Source organism: Gouania willdenowi, chromosome 21 (assembly GCF_900634775.1).
Source record: "Gouania willdenowi chromosome 21, fGouWil2.1, whole genome shotgun sequence".
Taxonomy (NCBI): Eukaryota; Metazoa; Chordata; class Actinopteri; order Blenniiformes; family Gobiesocidae; genus Gouania; species Gouania willdenowi.
Window position 1 is genome coordinate 20442351 of NC_041064.1, and position 27911 is coordinate 20470261.

General features: G+C 36.9%; 1 protein-coding gene across 1 annotated transcript; it reads right to left on the minus strand.

The window, feature by feature from the left end:
- kpna3 (karyopherin alpha 3 (importin alpha 4)) lies at positions 1-27684 on the minus strand. Its single transcript, XM_028436894.1, has 17 exons — positions 27371-27684; positions 20662-20706; positions 14210-14299; positions 13535-13564; positions 13376-13428; positions 13187-13282; positions 9104-9189; positions 8729-8815; positions 7062-7231; positions 6900-6944; positions 6687-6818; positions 6481-6609; positions 3866-3970; positions 3536-3607; positions 3147-3309; positions 2961-3055; positions 1-989 (listed from the first exon to the last, which is right to left on the minus strand). Exons 1-17 carry the CDS (start codon positions 27437-27439, stop codon positions 891-893), a joined length of 1566 nt encoding a protein of 521 aa, XP_028292695.1. The 5' UTR covers positions 27440-27684; the 3' UTR covers positions 1-890.
- Between the last annotated feature and the right edge of the window lie 227 nt (positions 27685-27911).

The window sequence follows — 27911 nt, forward strand, 5'->3', positions numbered from 1 at the left end:
AAAACAAAAAACAAACTGATAATTTAGAGGTTTTCAAAAACCTAAAAAAGGCGCCGTCAGAAGTCCCGTCAGTCAGTTTTCCACAGAAGCCTTCGTTGTTTTTTTTTTTTTTTTCTTACCGTGGAGCCCTTTCACCCCTTTGCCTGCCCGAGGACTCTCCTGAGAGGGTAGTGGGGGTCCGTGGTTAATCATGGCTTAGCTCTGGATTATCTCTACACTGGGTGACAGATTAGGGTAGTGGTGCGCCTGGTTGCTGGGAATCCGTGACTTAGTGCATTTGTTATGTGTGTGCGTGCATGTGTGCGTGCGTGTGTGTGCGATGCAGGAACACCAGAGGACCGTCCAGGGTCAGGAAAGCCAAACCAAAAAACCCACCGAAAACAAACAGCAGCGTTTTGTCTCTGCAAGTGATATGACAGCGTCGAACAGAAGTATGCACACAAAACCTATGTGTCAAACAGTGTGTGTATGCGAGCGTGTGTATACGTATTTGTGTTTGTGCATGTACGAGTGTCTGAAAATATGCTCGTCCTGGCCATTAACCCTCGACACCAAACACTTTGCTTTTCCTTCTGGGTTTGTGTGATGTTTAGGTGAAGAATGCAATTAATCCTCCTGATGCTGGTTGCCAGATGATGATGATGATGGTGGTGGTGCCTGTTGAATAATCAGGACTCCTAGGAAGGGTTGCCATATTCAGTGATGTATGGCCGTTCAAAGAAAGGGGAAGAAAAAACCCGTTGCACGGAGGAAGGGGTTGAGGAAGTCTTTCAGTGAGGAGTCTAAGTATAGAAGTGATCCTTCGACACCAGGTTGCCAGATGGGGAGAGATGGGTGAATGTCTGACTACAGAGTACCCATGCAACTGGTTGAACCCAACAACCCGCCTTTCAAAAATTAAACTCCTTTGCTTGCATGTTGGAAGCTGGGTCGAAGTTGAAGGTTCCTCCTTGAGTGGTGTCAGGGATCAAACTCTGGTCTTCATCGATCTGAAAAGAGGAGAAACAGTGGGGTCACATTAGCCCATGGATGCTAACAATGGACTACAGTTACATTAAATACAAAAAAAGTAATAAAAATGGCAATATACTGTAAAACCAACTTTAAAGGGATCCTCCTTTGTTAGGGTTAAAACCTTTAAGATGTCATTATTAGAAGATCTGTGCCTAACAAAACATTATTTTGCAGCATATGTGTTCGATTAACTTTTAAAAATGGGACTACTTTACTGTTTTAAAACATGTATTCCGCCATCTTGAAATGACGTGTTTGATCATTATTTTGTTTTTATCCTGTTTTGGTAAACCAAAGAGGGTTACATCGACATCTTTAACTTTTCCGGGTTATTGAGAGCAACTAAAAACAGCATAAATTATTTTGACCAAAAAAGCTGCTAAATGATCTAAAAAGCAGGCTGAATGTTTCACTCCAATAGAAAACAATGGGATGTTTACAGGCAAATGTGGCTGTGTGACGTCATTAATCACATGATTTCAAGACGACGGAACACAAGTTTTACAATGGTAAAGTAGCCCCATATTTAAGTTAAAATGAATATGATACAAAATAATGCTTTTTGTTAGGCATAGGCCATGGTTAAATTATGTTTGTTAATTCAGAATTAGTTATTCCGAATGAAATCATTCAGCATTTAAGTGTTCAGCTTCGTGTTTACGTGGAAATAGTAACTAGTAACTCCCGAACTGAGGTTTATTGGCTTTAGATAATTCGGTTTTAGGTCTGGGGTTTGGGAAGGCTCTGATTGAACAGGTGGAGAACATGACATATCACGTTTAATAGGAGAAACACACACAAACCTTTTATTGTTGACTATTACACAGACGACCACACATGAGAAATGTTTTCACCTTCATTTTGATTGTAGTTTTGAAGCAGCAGCTCGACAATAACAGTTTCAGTTTGGACCGTGGAGCGGAAGCGAGATAGGAACTAATCATCGGTAAATAAAACTCAGTAAAACTCCAGTAAACAATCACCAGGAATAAATAGTTGCTCCCTGGTAAAGATAGTAGCTCTAACAACAGGTAAAATGATAAACTTAGTGATATTACAGCCTGTACATGCAGTACGGGGACGCATTTACTCCACCTCCGGGTCCAAGGGCCAGCCCACCGGTGAAGCCTGTTCCATTTACCGAGGTCCGTGTGAAAGTTTGCATGTTTATGCTTCCGTCCATCCACTCTTTTCATTATATCCATGTCTTTTAAGGCTCTTATAAAATAGCTTCAGCTAGGGTCCAGGCCGCCGCCATCTTGTATTATGTCGTCACCAGCGCGTCATCGCCGCAAGTCGCGCAAGCGCAAAATGATCCAAATGCACTTAAAGCAGCTTTAACCAAGTTAACTGTTTACAAGAAAGAGGAATTATTTAATTCGGAATTAAAATCAAAATAAACCAGCCACTTAATTCGGATTTAAGTTTAATTCAGAATTAAATTAGCATTAGGAATTACTGTGTTTACAAAATCAGGTTAAAGAGGAATGAATTTTTATTCCACATGTAAACGTGGCCATAGACCTTTTAATAGGAACATTTTAAGCCACATTTGTAAAAACAGTGGAGGATCCCTTTAAAGTAGAAAAATAAATGTAAAATAAACTCAACAAAGAAAATATATAAAGTCTGAAGATCTCAAAAAAAAACACACACTAATAAAACTTTACATTGACACACGTTCAGTTGTTAGTTTGTAATACAGGAATGACATAATAATGATGTAATGTTTCCATCTCATACTTCCCTGTGCTGGTGGTAAACCTATAGTAACTGTAAGTAATTCACTCACAACTCCCTTTTGTGTCTGAAATGCATTACATAGTTTGTAGCCAATCAGGACAGAACAGACACGAAAAATCCTCGTCAAATCACTACAAACTCTAGTGAGAATCAACCGTCTTGTGCCCCCTGTGACCCCATAGCGGACAAAGTGGTGAACTCACATCATCTCCTGAAAAGTACTGATCAATAATCTCAAAGGCTAGTTTGTAGATGTCCTCGTTCTCGTGCTGCTGCAAATTTTCTATCTTCTCCAAACCTGAAAAAGAAAAACACGCATTTACAATGAAGGTGTGTGATCATCTGACAGCCATAGGAGCCATGTGTGTGATTACTGAGTGGACACAGACCTCCGCACTCCTCGATGATCTCTGCGATGGTGCTGGCTTCGTCTCCTGCCATGATGAGGATGTTCTTCAGTCCGTCCAGGACCACTTGCACCACTTGGGAGTCCTTCACTGACAGCAGGCTACAGAACGGTGGGATGACGTGCTGCTCCACCAAGAACTCCACCTACACAAACCCACACATACACACCACATCCATACTTGATTCCAGCACAGGCACATGGTTACAAGTGTGGGGAGAGGCACAGCAAACGTCTTCACAATAGCACAAAGTTAATTTATGTTTAACGTCATTTTACCACATTTTTAATGTAAAGCATTAAAACTAAACATTTCTTTAGAAAACAGACAAACAGAATGTTTCTACTTTGATAACAAAGAACCCAGCTCACCTGATCTTTCCTCCCACTGATGGTGAGGTTGCTGATGGCCCATGCTGCCTCCTTTTGAGTGCCAAAATCCCCCTGCAGAGAGCCAGGCTGTCACTGAGATGTACAAATACAGCATATGCACTCGCTTTTTTCATTACCAGCTTTCATTTTAGGATGAATTAGGATCATTATCTTTTTAAATGCTGGTCATCTATCTAAAGAATGATGTGAATACCCAACCAGGACATCAGTTTGCGTTTCTAAACTTAACATCTGACACAAGCTGGTAAAAAAACAAAAAAAACAAAACAAATGAGAGTTTGGATTCCTCCGCCTACACCAGGAACAAACCTTAGCCAGTTGGTGGATAATCATTGGAATCAGCCCGGCATCGATAACAGCTTGGACCTGCTGCTGGTTACCAGCTGTGATGTTAGACAGAAACCAGACGGCTTCCTGAAAACGAGAAAAACATTCATGGTGAAGAAAGAATCAGCCTCATTTTCACACATTTCGACACAGAACATTGAACACACTACACTTTAAACTTCTATTCCTTTTATTCTTGGCTCTGAATATTACAACATCTGCATTTTGCACCAGATGCCTTTCCTGTGACAACCAGAAACCTAGAGCCTTTTGTTGCTAGGCAAACTCCTAATCCCCTCAGTCATCAAGCCAAAAACAGTCACATGGTGGACAGTCAGTAAACAGCTCTAAACTACAGGAATGGAGTCCAGAATGGTCGGAGCAAGTTTTGTATTCATTATTTCACTGGTTACTAGTGTTGGGTAATATGGATCTAAAGTCATATCAATTTTTTTTCTCAAAATGGCGATATATACGATATTAATCTTGATATTTTTAACTCAATAAAGTCTGACCAGAAAGACAAATAATTCTGGGTTAAATTTGCTGATAAAAATGCCACACAAGCACATTTATTAACAAACAGCTGCACAATATGTGTCACTTTAGGCTTTTTCTCATCTAAGGGACAGCATGTGTGAGTGAGTTCTCTAGTGTTGCTTGTTTAGATGAAGGTCTGGGTTAAGACACACTCGGTAATCATCTAACTGAACTTTTGATGCTGTTCTTAGAAGTAGCGAAAGCAGCGACTCCTGAAATGAGTATTTTAATACCAAAAAAGCTCCAAAATATGAAAAATTGTAAAGGACACTGTCTGACTGCACTCAATGAATAATATTAAATACTATTATGTATGATGTGATTTTTACTGTGTGATTGTATAAATAAAAAGAAGTTTATATATATAGATATAGGCAATATTGTCATTTTCTATATCAGCAAAATAGAAAACTTGATATATCTTGAATCACAATATATTGCTCAGCGCTAATGGTTACTCCGGTTTCTTCCCACTATCAGACAGCAGGGTTTGTGATGGTCAGCTTCTGTTTGTCGACATGTCCCAGTGTGTCCCGAGACTTTGGTAGAGCAAAAATATGAGCAGGATCACTAACAGAATGACAGTGCTTTCCTAGAATTCAGCAGGTCACCCCAGGACATGTAGCCAGAATAATGCAGGCTGAGACACTCACACACACACGCACACACACACACACACGCACGCACAATTAGAGAGTTCAATGAGCCGAGCATGCATGGTTTTGGGACTGTGGGGAAGAAAACTGCAGTCAGGAAAAAGATCAGAAGGCATTAACCAGACAAACCTGACTGATTGTAAACATGCACCAATGCAAACAAGGAGGCGAAAAGCTCCTCACGTTTAAAACATCTCTAGTTTCATTCATTAAGGGAATGATCGATTAACTTTCTCTGCCTCAAAGCCTTCTTCATTTTATTGGGAAAAGAATCATTTCTGTCATTCTATTTTTTCATAATGCCTGCATTTGTCATCTTAAGCCTGACATATGCTACTGTGTCACGTCGACGCCCTCTACGTCAGGGGTCACCAACCTTTCTGAAACTGCGAGCAACCTCAAATGTACTGAATAGGCTACTGGTTAGATACATACTGTATATATATATCTTAAATACTGAATTTTCATGGTTTCACTTTAATTAAAAGGTAAGATAATAAAAAAAAACTAGCAGTAACTTAAAAAGGTAGGAAAGTTTCAACATGCACACTTTTTTGTTACTTAATTTTAATAGGAAATCTTTATGTTCCTATTTTACTAGCCATTGACCAACAACATTATAAGTAATCATAAAACATGTGACATTTGTACAATTCAACCATTTTGTAATATTTTACAAAAATCCGAATTGCATTTTTTTTTTTTAAAACACAAAAAATCCAATTTGCAACATTTAAACACATTTCTCCAATTGTTTCAGTAAAAATAAACATTTAAACAATAGTTAATTTAATAGAAAAACTCACGCAGCAGTATGTAACTCTACTAAGGCTCTGACTACATCTGGTTCCTGTATTTATCTTTGTGAGTTTAAAGCCTGGCAGGTACATTTTCGGACAAAGCTCATTGGTTACCAGTGTTCCTGTGAGGCTTTAATACTTTGTTTGCATGTTGCTTATGTTTATATTGAAAAAAAAAAAAAAAAAAACGCACATTTTGAAACCACTGTTTTTATGTTTGTGTCTAACAATACACACGTGGTTAAGTCGGGATGTAATAATGGCGTAAGTCCAGACATAGCAGCATATGCTAAAAATTATACGTTTTTTCCCCACTTTGCATATTACGTATGTATTAAATGTAAATTCTTCTTTCAGTGATCAGTCAGATTTTCTGTTTACTAAATTATTGATAAAATAATGGATAGAATACTAATATTTGATAGCTGCAGCCTTAAATATTAGCGCTAAAAAGAAGAAGTGATTTGGGTATTGACTCTTCTATTCATCAGCTGCTCCAACACTCATACTTTGTTCATTGTTGATAACAGATTTCCTAATCTTAAAAAAAGAAACCGCGTGACTTAAAAAGGCTAATCACATGAGCGTGTGTTTGCCTTACCTTGTTGATCTTTTCTTTAGGGTGTGTGAGCAGGTTGGGAAAGTGTGAGAGAACGTCGCAGTTCAGAACCACCTGCGTCTGTTCGTCCGTCCCCGTCACAATGTTTCCCACTGCCCTCAGAGCCGCCGTCTGCGCATCAGAAATGACAAATTTCACTCATTTCATCTTTACTCTGAAGATGAACAAGGCTAAAGGTGCAAACATACCTGAACTTTCACCTCCTGATGACTGAGGAGAGGCACAAGAAAAGGAACCACCCCAGAGTCGATTACCATCTGGATCTGTTCATTTCCTCCGTCCGTCAGATAAGACAAAGCCCACACCGTGTCCACTAGGATCTGACACAGAAGAACACATGGACTCAGATGTGCAAGACGTCAAAAACTGATTATTTTTATTTTAATCCATCAGTTACTTACATTAATATCAGTGTGATATATTAGCACACAGAGAGCTGGCAAAATCTGCAGGAAAACAAAAGGAAAACAAGTTTAAGACTTGATGTGATCCAATGATTCAACCTGGATGCCATTAATCTGTCTGACACAGGTAATCCTGTGCACGCACACACACACGCACACCTCTTGCACAGTCTCCATGGGTGGAGGTGGATCCTTGTTGCGGCAGAGGTTGACGATGACCCAGGTGACGTTGCGGAGGAAGGTGATGGGGATCGACGGGTTGATGAAGGACAGCAAGGGTTTGACCACGCCCAGAGAAATGACGTAATCCCTGCACTGCGGACCATCACCTAAAGGGTCACAGGTTGACTATAATCACTAAATCTTTTTCATGACATTTCTATTTGTCACAGTTTAAAATACAACAAAACTTAATAACATCGAAGGTGGACAGACATTAACAGAAAGCAATGCACTTTAAAGGCATGCTAGGGAAAAACTAAAAACCCTTAAGGGACTTGAAGAAGAGGACTCCCGATATAACAACTTTAAAGGAAAAAATAATGTAAAACAAATTTAAAAACAATAAAATTAAATCAAGACAAAATGGAACATCAAGACAGCAAAAACTTTGAAACTGAGCAGAAAACAGGAAAAGAACAACTTTAACATCAAAAGTCAAGCAAAATAAAGAACAACAAGCAACTATTGTTCAGTTATTCATTAATGAACAGGTTTTTTACAGAATTCTTAAATTCGCCCAGTGAGGACTGGCCCAGGAAATATTAGAATAATTAATGAAAAGATAAATCATTGCATAAAAAATATTTAGGGAGACTTTTACATTTAGGAGATACCGAATTATCCTGATTAGTCTAATATTTTTGACAATCTTCGATTTTTAAGCGTGATATCAACAAGAAAATAAGTAAAATACCTGACATTAGAAATTGGGACATTGTCAATCAACACAGTTATTATCAACAGGCATTTTTGACTAAATAGAATAAAGTTCATTTTTTGAATGTTCAGAGACAGTTTGTTCATTTTGAACTAATTTGCAATGTATTTTTTAATTCCTCATTTGCAACTTTCATGAGAGTAATTTGATATTTATGTGAATAAAACAAACTGGTAACATCTGCGAATAATATTTTTGATAACTGATTGGATACGTTTGCCAAATCTTTGACATATATTACAGGGTTCCTACAGCTTCAGTCAAATTAAATTCAAGACTTTTTAAGACTTTTTATTGCCATTTCAAATCAAATTTAAGACCACCTTCACAAACACAATTGGGGGAAAAATGCCACATCAATTACATAGGGTGAGGGTCAATTATTTCCAGTAATAATAATAATAATAATAATACATATATAGCACTTTTCAAGGAACTCAGGGACACTTTACAAATTGAAACAGACAAATAATGGGAGCTGTTGTGATAGTGTGATGTTACGGTAAATTATATATACTGTATTTCTAAAAACAAATTTTACCATTTATTTTTTAAATGTGACACTAATTACAATCATAAAATCATACTTATTATGTGTTAAAATGTAAAACTTTTGAAACATTCAATTAAGATATTTAATGACAATTAAGGTCTTACTTTTAGATTCATTATTTAATCCCTTTTAAGACTTTTTAAAGATCCGCGGGAACCCTGTATTAGGAACATCAATGGCCCCAGGACAGATCCCTGGGGTACACCCCATTTTAACGCAAAAAAAGAAGTTACTCCTTTGTATGAAACAAATAATTGAAGAACCACAACACAGCCTGCTTATCCAGTTAAGTCATCCTTGAAAGAAGGGGGTAGACGAGTGTCGAGCACTTACCGATTATGTTTCCTAAAGCCCAAACTGCTTGTTCGCATACGTTCTGGTGAGGAGAGTGCAGCAGTCGCAGGAACAAGGGCACTGCATCTACAAAAATATAAAACGCAATATAAAACGATTATCAAATGAGAACAGAACATTCACCTTTGATGATAATTCAGTTGGCAAATCAAGCAAACGATAATCTGTGAGTACATAACATTGTGATAGTCAGGCTGTTGCAGAAAAAAAAGCACTGAACAGCTGATTTGAAATGGTGTCCCAGTAGGAAATGAGCCTTAAACCACACAGGCCCACTGCAGTTTAAAACCATCAACTCACTGTGCCTCCTTAGCACAGAAGCATCTGAAGCTGTGAATGTAGAAGTCAACTTACTAGATTTAACCACAGCTTGAGTCTGTGCTGATGTCCCAGAGGCGATATTAGTCAGAGCCCAAGCTGCCTCGAACTGAAGAGAAGGGCTGTGAGACAGAGAGCAGGAAAAATGCTTAGAGACAGGAGCAAGCAGAGGTAGCTAACATTGGAAACATTAGCAACAGATGCTTGCTTAGCGTATTTTCCAAGCTGCTGGGGAGTCCTGCTGATGGACAATTCACACATCAGCGTTAAGTGACCTTCATCTGGTGTTTCAAAGTGAGGTTATCTTTTAAAGATATCGGAAACTGCAAAATTTCAGCCTGTATGCAGGGTTTTTCAACCTTGGGGTCGTAACGCCATGTAGGGTCGCGTGGAATTAAAATGAGGTCACCTGAAATGTCTAGTAATTGGTAAAGAGAAAAAAAAAAAATGTAATTACTAATAATTATATTTGAACATTTTTTTTTAATTATTATTCTTTTTCAACTTAACACATCACACACATTATCAATATCCAACCTGTAAGACCCAGAGGTTAAAGGGTTAAAATAATCTGAGTTTTTTTTTTTTCACCACAGCTGGCCTGTTATGGACCAAAGAAAATCTGTTTACATATGTATATACTGTATACTTTATTTGTATTCATTATTATTATTATTTTTAATGTAATCTTATCTCTTATATGCACATTTACTTTGTGTAGTCTTGCTCCTTTATCCTGCGTGTGTGTATAATTATTATTATTAATATTATTATTAGTGTTGCTTTTTAATATGGCGCTCTTTTCCATTCTAATCACCCCTCAGGGTTTAATAAAGTATTTTCTGATCCTGTATTATATATCTAAACGTTTTCACGTATAAATCTAGTAACTAGTTCAAATAAAATGCAGTATAAACATATCTGAGATGATGCATCTTGTGACTCATCCTGGCTACTATATACTGTATATGTTACACAGTCTAACGTGATCAGAAAGTAATTCTAAAAATAAAAAAAAGTCTCTGGGGTCGCCAGATATGAGTGATATCAAAATGGGGTTACAACCCAAAAAAAAAGTTGGAAAAAGGAAAGTCTCAGACAAAAAAAAAACCTGTTTGTTATTTCAAACCCATATTTAAATAGAAGTGGGGGTAATCGTTTAGCCCTTCCACACTCATGTCATGGGCTTGAACAGAAACGACAACAGTAAATATTAGAATTGACACAGTTGCAAGTGATCCTCACACCACCCACTGACAAAATGCTGGATGAGAGTGAAGAAGAATGCCCACTCGGTCTACAATGCAAGCCGGCAGACGTTCAAATATGATCTGCAGATCCTACTGGCTTCCTCTTTATGAACTGTGATGATAAATATAAAAATAGGAGCAGCTAATGCAATCATTTATCAACAGAAGTTAATCTTACATTTACATTAGATTTTACGGCCTTTCATCGTAGTTTTTATTAATGTTACGTAACCCCATCTTTTCTAATACATGTGGGTAATCGTACCCGTAACGCTGCTTTATTACTTCCATCAAGATCAGCAGGTGACAAACTTATTGTCACAAAGAAATTGTTTATGAAATGATCTCAAATGGCTCGTTGGTAATGTAAAAAATATGAAACCGTACATGTAGGTGTTTACGTCTTCCTTCTTTCCCAATAAACTGTAATAATATACCAAAGGACGTCATTCAGGACTTCATTATCGCACAAGTACCAATAAAAAAGTGAAAAGTGTTTAATTTGAATGATGGTTTAAACTTGAAATGATTAAAAGTAAATTAATTTTACAACTGAAAAGGTTGTTAAATTAATTTACATACAGTATAGGACATGAGTTAAACTCAGACCAGTGTGTCCTGTTTATCTAAAGTAAAACCCTCACTCAACATTGTGAATGGACTTCACCTATATAGTGCTATATAGCAGTGTTTCTCAAATGTGGGTACGTGTACCCCTAGGGGTACGCAATGGCCTTGGTTCCACCCCAGGTTTGATATGATCAGAAATTATAAAAACTATAGAAATAAATCTATTCAGCCACTAAATCAGTGTTTTTTAACCTTGGGGTCGGGACCCCATGTGGGGTCGCCTGAAATTTCTGAAAAATTGAAATGGATTTTTGAAATGTTTTAATTATTATTATTATTATTATTCTTTTTTTTTTTTTTTTTAAATTAAAACAGTAAATAATCTTAAACAAATGTAGATCTATACTTTCACTTTGTGACTCTAGTTCAAGCAAAATGCAGTAAAAAATAATATCTGAGCTCAAATATGACCAAAAACAAATTCTAGAAAAAAATGTCTTCTGGGTCGCCAGAAATCCTTGAAATAAAAATGGGGTCACGATCCAAAAAAGCTTGAGCTTATTTATAAAATGAGATTCTTTAAAATGTCTGTTATCACTCGTTCATTCCATCATTATGCTCTATAGTGATTTTTAAATAGTAGGGCCCTATAAAATCCATTTTATTATTTTTCCAAATTACGTTTTTTTTTTTTTTTTTTTTTTTTAGAAATGTTGATACATTTTATCAGAAAATATTAGTTTTTAACTCCTGTGAGGAAACAAAAAAAAAAAACCATATTTAAACAAAACTTTGTCAAATAAAAAATAAATAATGCGTAAGATACAATTAAAAGGTATATATAAGTTGTACTGACATGGATTATTGGGAATGCTTTTTATTTATTTATTTATATGTCTTATAAATATGTATCAGAGCAGCATTAATGTCACCCAATTTCCCCTCAACTTCAAGGAAGCATCAGTTATTTCACCACTCCCCTAGTGGTGAAATAATAGTGGTGAACATTTGACAGTATCAGAAGTTATCATTAATCTACAATGTTTAAGACCCTATAATCCCTGAGCATCGCTGGTCTCATCCACAACAACAGAACAACTTTATCCACAGATCTGATGATCAGATGCGTTTTTCAAACACTCTGAGCAGGTGAAGCTGATCGTGTTTTCACAGAAGCCGCTCAGTGCTTCACGACAAACGGGCGGAGTTTCACAGACACATTAAAGTTAAGCGGGCACTGGTGGCTCTGTATTTTAGAGTGAGGGATGAGTTGCTTAGTTTTTTTGGCAGTTTTGACGGTGTTTAGGGCAGTTTAGAGGGTGCTTGAAGCAGCCAAAACAGGAAGGGGAGGGCAGTGCACCTAATAAGTGGTCCACGCAAACATTTCCCCATAAAAAAGTATTCCTTGCCTCAAGGTGACAACGTTTGATCCACATTCTGGCAATTTCCGCATTCAATAGTTTTCATTGGTCGATTCCGTCTGTGATTCCGTTAACGTGGATTTTATAGGGCTCTAAAATAGTTTTCTAAGCAAAACATTGTAACTGGACAAAGGGGGTACTTGGATTCAGGAATAAGAGAAAAGGGGCTATATAGCGCGCACACACACAACACTAGTGGTTGCATTCACCCATTCACAGAGACACTCACGCGGCGACCAAGCTGCCATGTAAGGCATTAATCGTTCATCAGGAGCGACTTATGGTTCAGCATCTGCTCACTTAGGGACTATGACAGGGATAGCTTGGAATTCAACTGCCAACCTTCATATTAAAAGGCCACAAGCTCTACTTAACTTAACTGAGCGTATGGAGCACAATACATTCATTGTGTCCATACACCAACGCTGAGTGGCTGAAATCTCTAAAATGGCAATGTCCACATAAAAAGGGATATTATGAGTGTTTGAGGCTAAGGGTGATATTTATTACACAAATTAGTAAGAAACTTTGATTATTCAGCTTTTGACTCGTCATCTAGTGATCGGTTGATAATCACTTGTACTTTTTATAAAGATTAGGTTCCAGTCACCATGTGTTATTAACTTAGTTTGTCGTTTTAAACACTCATCCATGTCTGCCCTTCTTGTCCTTTGGGGAACAAAGGGTCCTGGGAATTGGGGAACTCAGACAGGAATGCTGATATATTTGGATTGGCTTGCAGTGGGAACACCATCCAGCTGCTCTGCGTGCCTTTACACAGACTCTCACACAAAGTCATAGTGCCAAAGGAATCCACACACGAAGCTTCGTGTTTAATAATTGGAAAAGTGTGTAAAAAAAAGCAGATTTTCACTTACTTATCGTCTCTTTCCAGGCATTTGACTAAAATGGGCAGGATCCCCGACTTTATCAAGTCATCAATGGGAGGGTTTCTGTCACTCGAGAGCAGTTTTCTGACAACAAAACCAAACCACAAAATTTTCAGGCAATGATATATCACATAAACAGACTAACAGTATTTCTAATAGCATGTGTGTCTTTCTCACCGGGCGGCCTGCACAGCGCTGAGCTGTACGACGGCATTGTCACTGGTAGCGTTCTGTATTGACATAAGAGTCTGGAATTAGCACAGCGTAACAACAGACATGCTGCTACTGGTAAATCAGTTAGTGTACCAAAAAAAAAAACCTGAGTGACAAACTCACCTGTAGGATGGCATCAAGCGTAACATTTTGCTGTGCAAAAAAAAAACAAACAAAAGAAACAGCATTAGCACCTTCAGTATGCGTCAAACACACCACTGTCAACAACTGCAGACAAGGACTGTACAGTTGTGCTGAAGACTATGATATGAAAACGCTATTTCAGTCAAACCTGTAACAGATCATTTATTTAAGGTTCCCGTATCATATGTATTTATCTAAGGTATCTTTTTTTTTACAGAAAGCCATCCTAATGTGGTACAATTATTTACTCAAAGGGATGTATTGCTGAGTTGCAATGTTACATAAAGTATTAGTAAAAGAACAGTTGACTTTTTTACTCATGCTACTGACATGAAAACAAACAAAATAACACAAAGCTTGACCTCCATTATATATAAAGTGTAACTAAACATCAAAATCTTTGCTGATAAAAGCAAATGTATTTGGGTATGAAGTAGTGTTGATTAAAGTAATCATTTTTACATTTTGAGGTGTGGAAAACACCACATTTGTGTGGACAGATGGACAAAATAATAATTAAAAAACACTGAACAAATCCATGTGGTCTGATCATATAGTGGATTAAGTCTTAAGTGGATGGGTCACTTATCCCTCATCTTCATGCCTCGGGATCGTTTGTATCGTTACTTCTCCCACTTTCACACCCACACTCACTCCTTTGAAGTCTGAGTCGACGTCAGAGTCCTCCAGGCTCTCCTCCTGCGGGACGTTTCTCTTCTTCAGTAGATGTTCGTCTCGTTTGTTCTGTCGGTAGAAGAAAAGGGAGGGAGAGTGATTCAGGTCAGAGATAAAAGAGCTGATTAATGCGTTCCTGAAATAACAGTGACTAGTTCATTATAGGGAGATTCAGCCTTTCACTTTTTGACACAAACATAACATATTGAGTCGTTCACAGCCTCGAATTCATTTAGCCACCATTTCTACCTTTAAGGAACAATGAACCTTTACCTATTACCCTGAACATGCTCAGAGCGCTCATCAAGTACATATTCATTCACAGTCTCCAGGGCATGAGTCAGAGGGAGGAGGAGATTCCCTTGCCCTATATTCCAGTATTCCTGTGCTGCATGCTAAAGTGCGTCACAGATGACTAATCAGCCAGTGCAGTACTTCTTGCTACTCTGATCCAGCTTGCTGTGTTGGACTCGACTCACCTCTGCACATCTCCGCAGGGATTTTGTATGCATTCTCACCCCCGGTATTCCCAGAACATCTAGTGGTTCCCAACTTGGATACAACAGCACATTCAAAAACCTGCACCGTCTGCAATTACAGTTACCTATACTACAACACTGAGTTCTGACTTTGCTCTTCTCCCACAATCTGAACATAAATTGCATCACTCTCCTTAACAGAGTACTTTGAAATTGTTTCTCTAAATCATTTTTAAGGTGACCCTATTACACAGAGGTACAAACTGCAATATCACTGTCAACATAAACTACAAGAAGACATTTTGCACATTCACCCTCACAGTGAATGAAAGTTCAAGACTCAATCACTTGTACCATATTGTTTACCCACTGCTCACAGCTTAGCATACATGCAACTACATGCAAACCTGATGACGAGATTTTGTGTAAAACATGTTGAGTGACTAACGGTTGCCCTCCGTGTCAAAAAGAAAGAAATTCAGTTTCATAAGAAAAAAAAAAAATCTTCCAAGATTCTTAATAAAACATCCAGTGAAATGTAAAGAAACTGAACCTTTCCTGTCAGTAAAACAACTATACTGACAATCAAACATTTAGGTTTGAAGATCTTTAGCCAATATATGTACATCAACAATAAGAAGACAGTCATCAACATCCCCCGCCAGATTGGTTCTCATTATAACTCTCAACTTTTTCCTTAATGTCCTAAATCGAACATAGATGTATACATAAGAAAATATTGTCACATTAGAATATAAAATCATTTAACTATCTTCAACATTTTCTAAGATAAGCTGTCCCCTGCGAAGATACCTCAAACAGAGCCAAAAAAACAGAACAAGGACAATAACTCCGGAAAAAATGATTGCGTGCTTCTCATTTTCGAACTCCATCAAGGTATTGATACCCTGAAACCACACAGCAAATTTGGTTATCCTATCTTAAACAGTTTATGAGAAAAGCTGTCCCCTTTAACTCGGACGGACGGACGCACGGAGCTAAAACCTATATCCCCCTTCCACATTTTGTGGCGGGGGATAATAATAGGTTTCTACTTAGAAACTGTTATTTACGGCACAATCGTCAACTACAAACAAAACTCTGCTTCCCATTACAGAGACTCACACAAGCTCAGATGTATCAGCGAGCGAAGCCGGTGCTACATGGAGCTGATTTCTCACTACAGACTCATAAGATGTTGGTGGAAAGCTCTAGTTGCTGACAAATCAGGGTTGATTGGGTGCCAGTTTTTGTTACTCAATAGGGATGAAACGATTCACTCAACTCCCGATACGATTCGATTCACGATACTGGGTTCACGATACGATTCTCTCACGATTTATTTTACAAAATGGGACTGTAGACAATTTTTTTTTTGGGAAAAAAACTAGAAAATACGGTACTATTTTCCTTTTATTTTTCATTGTCAAAAGAATTCCTTGATAAACTATTCAAAACAATGCAATTTAACTAAAAATAAATCTTGAATGAAATAAATAAAGGAATAATACAAATGAAAATGAAGCCTATTAATTTAAATTCTGGTTCGATAATAAACAATGCAAAACTGCATAATAGTTATTTTTCTCTGCAACTGAAAATGTATTTTGTGCCTTAACAATTGGACTTTAAAAAAAAAAAAAAAAAAAAACCGTGATTGCAATGATTTACGTCATATTTGTTTGGACCAGCAGAGGGCGCTGGTAATACAGTGATCGGTTGGCACGCAGATATCTTGCAGTGAAGAAGAGAAGCTATGCTAGCAGACAGAGCTAATAGAAAAACGTGACTTTTACAGATATTCAAGTAATATTACAGATTTTCTTTCGGTGCTAAAGGGGTAAGGAATCATTTATTAACATATTTAAGAGTAGAAGGCAGCCAGAAAGAAAGTATTAGCAGACTCCGCCCGCCGCCTACACTTGTGGATAGCTGGTTAAAAAAAGTACTGCGATTCAATTTTCAGAAAATCGATATCAACCGTGATACCTATGAATCGATTTTTAACTGCCTTACGATTAATCGTTACATCCCTATTACTCAATGTTCAATGCATAGTACACTGTTGATTGATATTGCTGAATTGGCCAGAGGTGTGTACGCATTTGTGGTTAGTGACGTGTCCTGACTACGTCACTAACCACAAATGCGTACACACCTCTGGCCAATTCAGCAATATCAATCAACACAACATACAGTTATTTACAAAGACTCGAAGACAATTTAAACCATCAATGCAACAGGGTGACTGACAACTATAAAATCCTGTGTTTACACACCCAAAGCCATGGGAAAATGGTCTTTATTATTAGGGATGGGACAACAGACAAAGTTCATGATACGATAGACGATAGTGGGCTCACGATAACGATAACTTTGGAAACAGGAAAAAAGACATAAAAAAACACCAATTGCTGCTGGAAAAACAACCATGCATTTGTTTGAGTTTAACTATGGACTAACTCTAGGTATAACCTTTTAGACTCAAGGAATATAAAATAAACATAAATGAGACCAATGTTTCCCATTTAAAGTGCAAATAGTGCCACTCTGAATAGAGCACAAAACAGATGGAGAATTTGTGCCAGTCTTAAATTAAAACCAAATCATATCATCATAATGACATTCTTTAAATAAATATTCTTCTCTGTGCTTGAGCTTTCAAACTAGAACAGTCTACACAGCCCAGATTTAAGAAATAGACATGATCTTTTCCAACAATATTAGCAGAACTTCATATTCAGGCAGCAATATACCTTTGAACATAGACTTTGTCTCCTGCAGGTAAAAAGACACGCTTGCTTGGGACATGTGTAAAAGATAGAAAGATATGCTTCACCAACCACGACCAACCATTGCAATACCACTCGCACCATTGACGATAGATCTTGTGACATTTGTCCCACATTTACCTTTTAACAATGTAATTATTCCCACCAAAAAGCAGGCAGAATATTAATTGTGGGCAAGTTCATCATGAAGAATGTTGGGTTGAGAAAAGAATTATGATTTTGAGTTAAACTTCCTATGAGCATAAACTGTGGTTTCAGATATGAAATTAAAATCATGATGAACTAATTAGCTGCTATTCAAACAAACGCACTAAAGCAGAGGTGCTCACTATTGCAAACATTTCATATAAAATGGCCAAGGATGACAGGCAGCCCAAGTCTGTTTTATGCCCATTAATCAGATACAGCCAACATTCAGATTAGAAGCCAAGGAACAGTGGACACATGTTCTGGAAGAGAGGAACCTCTATCAATCGCCCCAATGACTGAGAGAACCATGTGGGAATAAAGATGGAGAGGCGCCACAGTTATCAATAGTCATCATTTATCATCAGAGCCAATAGCAGTAAGAATAATACTTTAATTGTGTCCCAAACCTGAAACGTACTGAATGAATTGACCCACAGTGAGGGGTTACAGGCTCACAGCTGAATTGTTCCACATCAAATAGAACAAGATAACAGTCATCACCTGCCAGATTGGTTGTCATTATAACTCACAACCTTTTCATGAATGTCCTAAATCTAAGAACTTAGATACATAATATATTCATAAGAAAATATTGTCACATCAGAATATAAAATAACTACCTTAAACAGTTTCTAAGAAAAGTTGTCCCCTTTGACGATACCTCGAACAGAGTCCAAAAAACGGTACAAGGGCAATAACTATTTGCACACGTCTCATTTTCGAACTCCATCAAGGTATTGATTCCCTGAAGCTACACACCGAATTTGGTTATCGTATCTTAAACAGTTTCTGAGAAAAGCTGTCCCCTTTGTCGGACGTAGCTCAAACGTTTATCCCCCTTCCCTACTTTGTAGCGGGGAATAAGAAGTTATTTTGTGTAATCTTTGTAATTGTCTCAAGTTCTAGATGGAAAACACGTGTTCAGGTTCGCACTACTGCAAATGTATAACGCACTGAGCATTAAAGTGTACATGGCAGCATTTTAAATAGTTGCGTCTACCAAATATTTGACATCATTATGTCCATTTTAACCTCAAATTTTGCATTTTAATGTTGCTTTTATATATATATTAATGTTTATATTTATCCTATTTATCCTTTATTCTCTATCTATCCTTTATTTATCCCTCATCCTTTATATTTATCATTATTATTATTATTATTATTATTATTATTATTATTATTGTTGCTGGGTTGTTCTTTGTTTTTTTTATTTTTTGTTGTTGTTTGTTTTGTGCACCAACTACCAAGACGAATTCCTTGTACTGTCCTTAAAACTGTACATGGCCATTAAAAACATTTCTGATTCTGATTCTTTTCACATGTTGCTGGTTTGCTTTTTGGAGTATGACCATATATCATACTGACGACGTCTACAAAGTTAGATAGCATCATCATTATTATTACACAAACTACTTTCAAAGACGCCTTCATACTGTGTAGCAGGGAACTGTAAAAAGACTTCTGTGAATAGGGTTTCCTTGATTACACCGAGCCATCATTATGTCCAGAACTCAGCTGCCAGGCTTTTACCTAGGACCAGCAAATGTGAATATATTACCCCTGTTTTAGCATTGTTACACTGGCTCCCAGTATGTTTTAGGATTGATTTTAGGATTTTATCGATTATTTTAAAGCAATAAATCTCTGGCTCTCAGAGCTTTTAGTACAGCCTGCTCTCTGTTTGCCTTGTAGCTTTTTATTTTTATATTGTAAGCTGCCTTTGGAAACCATTTTATAACATCACTTTTGTAAAGTGCTTTATATATAAAGTATTTTATTATTATGGATATGGAATTTGTAGGAAAACCTATCTGCAATGGTCATCATATACAGGGGTTGTGATAAATTCTGCGGGACCACAAAATGATGGTCCGCGTTTATTTACGAGTTTTGGAGCCACTGAAGTCGGCTCCAAGAGCTGATGCTGGAGCCATTAATAGGTTGAAAATAAACTAAAAAGCTTCAATATAAAGTAATTATACTCCAGTATTTTTCAGTCTGCCTGAGCACAGACAGCATCACTTAAAATTGGGGGTTTTATATTGATAAGGCTGAATGAATCCTTCAAGGAAAATGTGCATCTTCAACTCACGCTCAGATTTACTTGCATCTGAGCATAAAAAGTCAACTTTGGCTTGTTTTTCATACGTTGCCTGTGAGCATGATGGGCAGAAGTGAATATTACGGACAAACCGATCATAGTTTGGAACTTTGGGATATCAGCATGATTTTTTTTTTTCATAGAATAAGATGTTAAGATAAAAATGGTGTCATTTTAAGATGGAACAAATGTCCATTATAAAACTGGGTTTGGATGTCAGATCAGCATACTGGCATGTTAACAAAGCCTTTTTCTACAAACATAATCCTGAAATTGGTTAAATGGAAGTGTGCATCTAATCCTCTGCCATTTAAGTACGGTTTTAATAAACATCCATTAGAGGCAATGTGATGAAAGGGCCATTGGAGCTATTCTTCCTGACTCTAACCATCTCTCACACGATCTGAACCCGCACCACAACTAATTTAGGAAATAATAGACATCTGAACCACAAAAGAATCAATTTTACTCTCTTAAGAAAAAAAAATGTTCTTCCTAGCAGTGCTACCATAGTTCATTTATTGTAAGACTTAGCATTCCCTTTGATAACGCAACATAACATGCAAGTCAAATGTTTAATTTGCATTACAGCTAATGCAGACATTTTTTAAACTTATTAAATCCAATTAAAGAGTGAGTCAAAGTATCCATTCCACTAAAAAGAAATTGTGTAAACTAAATAAACGTGCCGATCAAACAAGAGAAAAATTCAAAATCAATGACACACGTCGGCGGTAATACAATACAGCCAGAACCAAGACTAATAAATGACAACATTGACATGATTGGGCTCTCAGCATGTAGCCTCCATCACAACACAAACAGCTTTGCTAGTCAGAAATTATTAGATGATGCATCTTTTCTTACCTTTCGCAACTCGACCGTCACCTCATTTCGATGTCTCCTCATCGTCTGTGAAGAAAAAAAAAGCACAAAGAAGAATGATGAGGAAACAAAGTTCTATTGGTTTCACATTTTTTAGAATAATATTGACTTCTTTCTGGTAAATTACTGGTACGTCGAGATGTTTAATTAGCCCAACTGTGAGTCATGTATCGACGTTAACCTGAAAGCCTTAGCACACATTATTCAAACTGTAGGAGGTTGACTTAACCTTATGACTTTTGTCTAATATAACAGGATGGATCAGACATGGGCCACATGCAGCCCTCAGTCTGATTATATATGGCCTCCAACTAAGGCTGAACGATTAACTGCATTTGCGATATCGCAATATCATAAAACGAGATTTTCTAATTGCAAAGGCAGCATTTAATTTTTTTTCTTGTATTGTCTTGTACTGTCCTGTTAAGTTCAGAGAGTGTTTAAGAAGCGCAGTCCACATGAAACTTGAAGTTAGATATGTTAAAGAGGTAAAGCCACATATTTGTTTGCTTTATTGTTGTAATCTGTGTTTTAAAATTTATATTTTATATATATATAAAGTTTAAATAAATCTGAAATTGTTTATTATGAAACAGATTGATTTACTGCTTGTGTTCATTTAAAAACACATGACAAGAGGCCCTTGAAAAATAATTATTAAATAGCAATCAAAATATTGAGAAAAAAAAAAAAAAAATCGCAATTAGATTTTCTAACATTGTTCAGCCCTACCCCCAATATAAATGCCAAATTAAAGAAAAATACACCAAATTACAGTCTGAGGCATCTCTACTTGTACCATCTGTAAACATGTATATAATCTGTATCCATTATACTTTTTATATTACTTTTTCTGTTCATATTTATAGCTTCTATTATTGTACAGTTATTTCTATCTCCATTGAACTATTTTTCAGTGTTTTTAGGGTTTAGGGTTTGTGTGTTGCTTTCTGTTGTCTTTTTTTATTATTGCACTTCATCTGATGTGAGCTGCCATAACAGTAAATTTCTCCACTGCGGGATAAATAAAGATGCTCGACTCTACTTACTTTAAAACAACAACAAAAATATACAAAAATGACCCCCCAAAAAACCCTTTGTTCATTCCTGTATTAATGTTCATATTGGTGATTACTCTAAATGCTGACATGATTGAAGTTGCCCATCTCTGGTATAAATAATATACCTTTTGAAATACCTTTATACCTATAAAAGAAGCCAGTCTGAATCAGGAAAGACATTTGAAATAATTGCTGTTTTTCTTTGAGCCTGTGTTTCACTTTGTCTAGAACAGCTTGAGATGGTCCAAGATCTTGTGACTGTTTGTGGAGGTTCATGTTGCCTTTTTAAAATAACCTCTTGCATAATCCAGGACAGTCATAACTCTACGAGGCAGAGAGGTGTCCCCCAACCACAATAAAAGCATAGAAACATTACCTTGCTCATCAAAAGTGTTGAGAAAAAAATAAATACCCCAATGTGAAGACTTGAGTAAGGTCTAAATTAAGGAGATGTTTATATTTCTGTTGCTTAACGTAGCTTTGTAATGGTTTAGACAAATGATTAAATGTAGAAATAAAAAAAACACAATGAAACTGAGTTTAAGATAATTTAAAGAACAAAAACGTGTAATTCTGGGAAAAACTACATGACCACTGAAGAATGTGCGTCACTACTGCTGTAAAAGAATGAAGTTGTTCTAAAGGTGTCAGAAATGACCAACAATCCCTCATGCCTGCCCCGAACCAATAAAGCTCAAACTAGCTCCCCCATCTTTATCTAAAGGCTAAAGCCTGACTCATCATTTACACAAACAACCCCATGCAACAGCTCTGAGGAGGACCCAGCTCAGACGTACACGATGTCCTAATAGCATCAGGAATGCACTTGGCAGAATCTGTCCGTCATAGTAGCCATGTGCTTTACAGATCGACTCCCGGTTAAAAAACAACCCCCAATGATGCACGCTCACTGGGGGCTTTTTGGCAACTGATGGTGAAACTCTGAGCATTGCAGTGGGTGGATTTTGCAGTTTGAGGATTATCTCAGGATTACTAATAGATGTGAACAACTCAGCACGAGTTTGTCTATGTTAGTGAACCTTAAAAAGCTCCTTTACTGTGCTGCTTAGACCCATGTTTATTATTAAAGGGAACCTGTACTAGTCATGTATAGAATATAACATGTATTACCAATGAACAAAATGTGCATATTTATCTAAAAAAAACATTTGAAGTTAATCTTTAGCAGTTTTATAGAATAAAGTTTGGCCAAATATAAAACCAAATCGTTGATTCTGGTGCAGTGTTTACATTTGTCCTAACTAATATCTTTGATTTTCCTCCATTGATGTTTTTGTAGCACTTCTATCCATATTTTCTTTAATATGATTTTATTTATTACTACAGACAGCACAATCTCGATACGGCGATATATCGCAAATTTTTTTTCGCAAGATCAATTATCGATATGCTCGTGCTTAGTATCGATTTAAGATTTTTGTGATTTAAGATTTATTTTATTATTTTCTATTAAGTACTATTGGAGATACTTATTCATTTACGTTGGTATGTTGACACTTATTTACAGAAATGTTGCACTAAAATAATGTCACTGTTCATAGGACACTTTTTCAATTTATTGTCTTTCAGAGATATAAATAAAAATGGATTTTTTTTTTTCTTGTTATGTCATAGATTATCGTAGATTGATTTCTGACTAGGGATGTAACGATTCACTCAGCTCCAGATACGATTGATTCACGATACTGGGTTCACGATACGATTTTCTCACGATTTATTTTACAAAATGGGAATGTTGACAAAATGACTGAAAAATATTCCTTTATTTTTTTGGGGAACATACTATACTATTTTCCTTTTATTTTTCATTGTCAAAAGAATCCCTTGATAAACTATTCAAAATGATGCAATTTAACTAAAAATAAATCTTGAATGAAATAAATAAAGGAATGATACAAATGAAGAAGCCTATTAATTTAAATTCTGGTTCTATAATAAACAATTCAAAACTGCGTAAGTTCTTTTTCTTTTTAAAAGTGCAACCGAAAATGTATTTTGTGCCTTAACAATTGGACTTTTAAAAAAAAAAAAAAAAACAGTCATTTTACTGTATTTACGTCAGATATTTGTTGTGACCAGCAGAGGGCGCTGGTAACCCAGTGGTCGGTTGGCATGCAGTTATTCCACCAGTGAAGAAGAGAAGCTATGCTAGCAGACAGAGTTAATAGAAAAACCTGACTTTTACAGATATTCACGTAATATTACAGATACTCTTTCGGTGCTAAAGGAGTAAAGAATCATTTATGAGCATGTTCAACAGTAAATGGCGGCCAGAAAGAAAATAGTAGCAGATTCCGCCCGTCACGTCCGCTTCTGGAAGGATTAATATATAGCGCCCTCTGCTGGTTAAAAAAAGTACTGCGATTCAATTTTCAGAGCATCGATGTGAACCGTGGTACCTATGAATCGATTTTTAACTGCCTTACGATTAATCGTTACATCCCTATTTCTGACCAATATATCGATAATGGCAGTATCATCATATCGTGAGATAATCGTTATCGTGAGCTTTGTGTTGTATCGTACCCAGAGTTTCCCACCCCTAGTTAACAGCATAATCAAGCATCCAGTGATGTAAAAGAAAAAAGTAGTTTGTTAGGATAAAAGGACAGAAGGCACCCAAAAAGAAACCATATTGTTGACTAAACATCTAATATATAAGATCCTTTGATAGAGTTTGCAGTTATATTTCACAACATGTTCCCTTTAATTATTCACTTATGCAGGTTTTGCCCAAAAACTAAGTACTTCCTTCATCATTGCTCATCTGTGCTTAGCCCTTAACAAATGGTTTAGTTATCATGTCAATGAGCATTGCGGACGAATGATGTCAGAGATATTTAAAATTAGACTTGTGGCATGAATGATGCAGCAAAGATCCAGGGTGTCAGACCTGAGTGTGTGCTGGGACTGCTTAGAACACCACTGGTGATGGACGCATACAGTACAGCCAACAGAGAAATGTCAGAAATCAAATCATAGTGTTGGACTAATACATTTAAGAGTTTTTCTACCATTATTAGATTGCATGATAAATCCTAAATATATTTCACCTGCTTGTAAGATTTTTCTGACATTTTCCTTGTAATTATCTACAGAGAGCTCCCAGGAACACATCAGTCATGAAAAGCTTAAAGGAGAACATCTAACAGACTGAAAGTCACAGTTTCCAAAATGTGGATGTACAACGTCAGAGCTGGATTTTCCTCAAGATTCAGAAAATATTTTAGAGAATAAACTGGTTAGAGAAGCTGCCAAGAGTTAGTGTTGTTTGAGAATATGTAATGCAAAACAGACTCATATCTATATGAAGAATTAAAATACCATACCTGCTGCTTTGTTTAACTGAGAGTTTAGAGAATGTCACAGAATTAAAAACACCATGACTGGTGTCATGACAACCTCACTGCAGAGACACTATTCAACAAAATAAACCTTAAAATAGTTTGATACTAAGAGTGAGTAAAGGACTCCAATCAACACAAAATACGTCTTTTTAGACAATGTTGGAGAAATGTTAACTAGAGTGCTAAGAGGAAACCTAAAGGGAAGACTCCAACACATCCCATTTAGGAAAGAAAACACACCCATGGATAACGCTGCTCCACCTAAGGCTCGCATTAATCCATGTGAAATGTTTGAGAATCAAGGCCAGTGTAAAAAATTAATCAATAACAAATATTTTTGCCTGAATGAAAAGAAAAAAAAGGATTAAAGTTTATAGAGTTTAGGGCTGGGCGCTATGGCCCAGAATTCATATCTCGATATGTTTTCTGGAAAAGACCATATACGATATAAATCCTGATATTTTTAACTCAATAAAGTCTTACCAGAAAGACAATTCTGAGTTAAATTTGCTGATGAAAGATGTCACAGGTATCAGGGTTAAGATGCACTCAGTGATCCTCCAACTGTGTTTTTCATTGGCGTTACAGTGATCTGATTGGCTATATCGGAACGGCCGATATTTTGCATTTTATGGTATTATTGTGATCGGCTGTAACGTCTTCATTTGGCGACCTGATCAATGACATTGTTGTGTTGCGGATGTCCCAATACAACTTTTTCACTTCCAATATGATACCAATATTGCAGCCTTGCGTATCGGCCGATACCGACATGCTTTTATTATTTATTTTGTAGTGTGGAATTTTAGAAAAGGCTTGATCATGTGGTGTTACTCAAACAGAAAACAATAGTCAGCAAGAGTAGGTTACTTTGTTGGAGTGTGAACCACAGTCACATATGGATAGAAGTGTAGTCCGATAAAATCCGATATTCGTTTTCTGGCTGATATCGGACCGATATCCGAACTCAATATTGGATCACGACCCCTCTCGTTGTGATTAAACATTTTGTAGATGCTCCTATTGCATTGTTTTATCCGTATCATTTAACTTTCAGGCTTCTACTGGACAACTAAGATAAATGAAAGCAGCCTAAATGAACTTTTTTTTTTTTTTTTTTTAGATTTAAAAAAAAAAAAGGTTTCACAAAAAAAAGATAAAATAAAACAAAAACAATAATTCTGCTGTTCAGATGCACACCTTTTTCAAAAATAATAATAATACGTTTACCTTCACCAAACAGGCATCTATCATAAATATATTAGTCATCCCAAAGATAATATTCAGTTAGCATTTCTGACTTTGCACATCATTAGCTTAACATTAGCAAGCTAAGAAGGAGCGGCATAAGTTATTAGAGTGGGACAGTCACTGACTGTATGTATTTATTATCTTATTAACAGACACTGATGACACTGAATGGGCTTAAAACCGGAAGACAGCACCTGCATTAATAAGCACGAGGGTCGCTGTCAGTGGTACAGCAGTGCAAACAGATGAAGAGTGCCGGGGTACTGAATTAACTGGCATCCCTGTAAACTTGTGACACATCAATGGTTCCCAGTCCTGTTGACATATTTTACATGTGTTGATTTATCCAACTTTAAGGACCAAACGGAAAACTCTTTTAAAAATGAAAAATAAAATAAAATAAATGACGTTTTATGTAGATGTGGGTTTTGGAAGCTACGTTCATGTAGCTTCGTAAGCCGATTAAGTAATCACGTGCAAAGCTTCCAATAAAGTCTAAATGTATGACAAAAGACACGACAGATGTATCCTTCACTATTGTGTGCACGTAATCACATGGAATTGCAATAAATCCTAAATCTCTGCAAAAACCCCGCAAACGCAGTCGGAAGTCAGTCATCATTTATTGAGAGAACCAGCAGATCCTCAACACCAGGCAGGCCCAGCCTTGCTTGCGACCGGTGTCCGTGCTGCTAACAGGGCAAAGCTAGCTGGTAGTGACAGCTACGCCGACTAACCCCGTTCTCCCGCTGCTTGCTGTCAGTCTGCTTAGTTTCACAACCCCTGTGGTAACAGACTATTGCGTTTTAATAAGCCACATGTGTTAACCTGACACATATTATCGTTGACACTTAGTTTACTGATAACGTGACGCGGCTGGTGGCGAAATGTTGGAGGTAGCACACAGCTAGCAGCAGGCAGGTTCCCCAAATGAGGCCCAAAGTCTTCGGTTTCCCACCACAAACTTGCTCCCATGATGAAATGTACATGAGGTGGTGTGAGTCCGCTCACCTCTACATCTCGGCCTTTGTTTTTAAAGCTCTTGATGCGGTGGTTTTCCAAGCCGGCGTTTTCTGCCATGGCTCCGCTGTTCGTGCTTCCAGGATCTCCTCAGAACGACGAGATACTGCTTCTGCTGCTGGTGGTGCTGGGTGGAGGAGGAGGAGGGACAGCAAGGGGGGGTTAACCAGGGGTGTCAACATGCGGTCTGCGGGCCATTACCGGCCTGATAAATCACAGGGTCCCCTCTTAAATCAAACAGGGGGCCACTGAATACGGAGGTAGATTTATGTCTTTATTGTTCAATAATAATAAAAAAGTTAAGTTAAATGAAAATTAAAAATCACAATTCACTACAATAAAAAACTAAACTTTTAAATAAATAAAAAGTTTATTAAAGAAAAAAAAAAGTGTTCAAATGTAACAAAAGCAAAAAAAAAAAATGAGACCCAAATAATTGCATTTTAATTTTTTTTCTCTGATTGAAAATGTTTGTTTTTTAGTCAAAATAAAACATTTCAATCAAAGGAAACTAATTCAATCAACAAAAAAT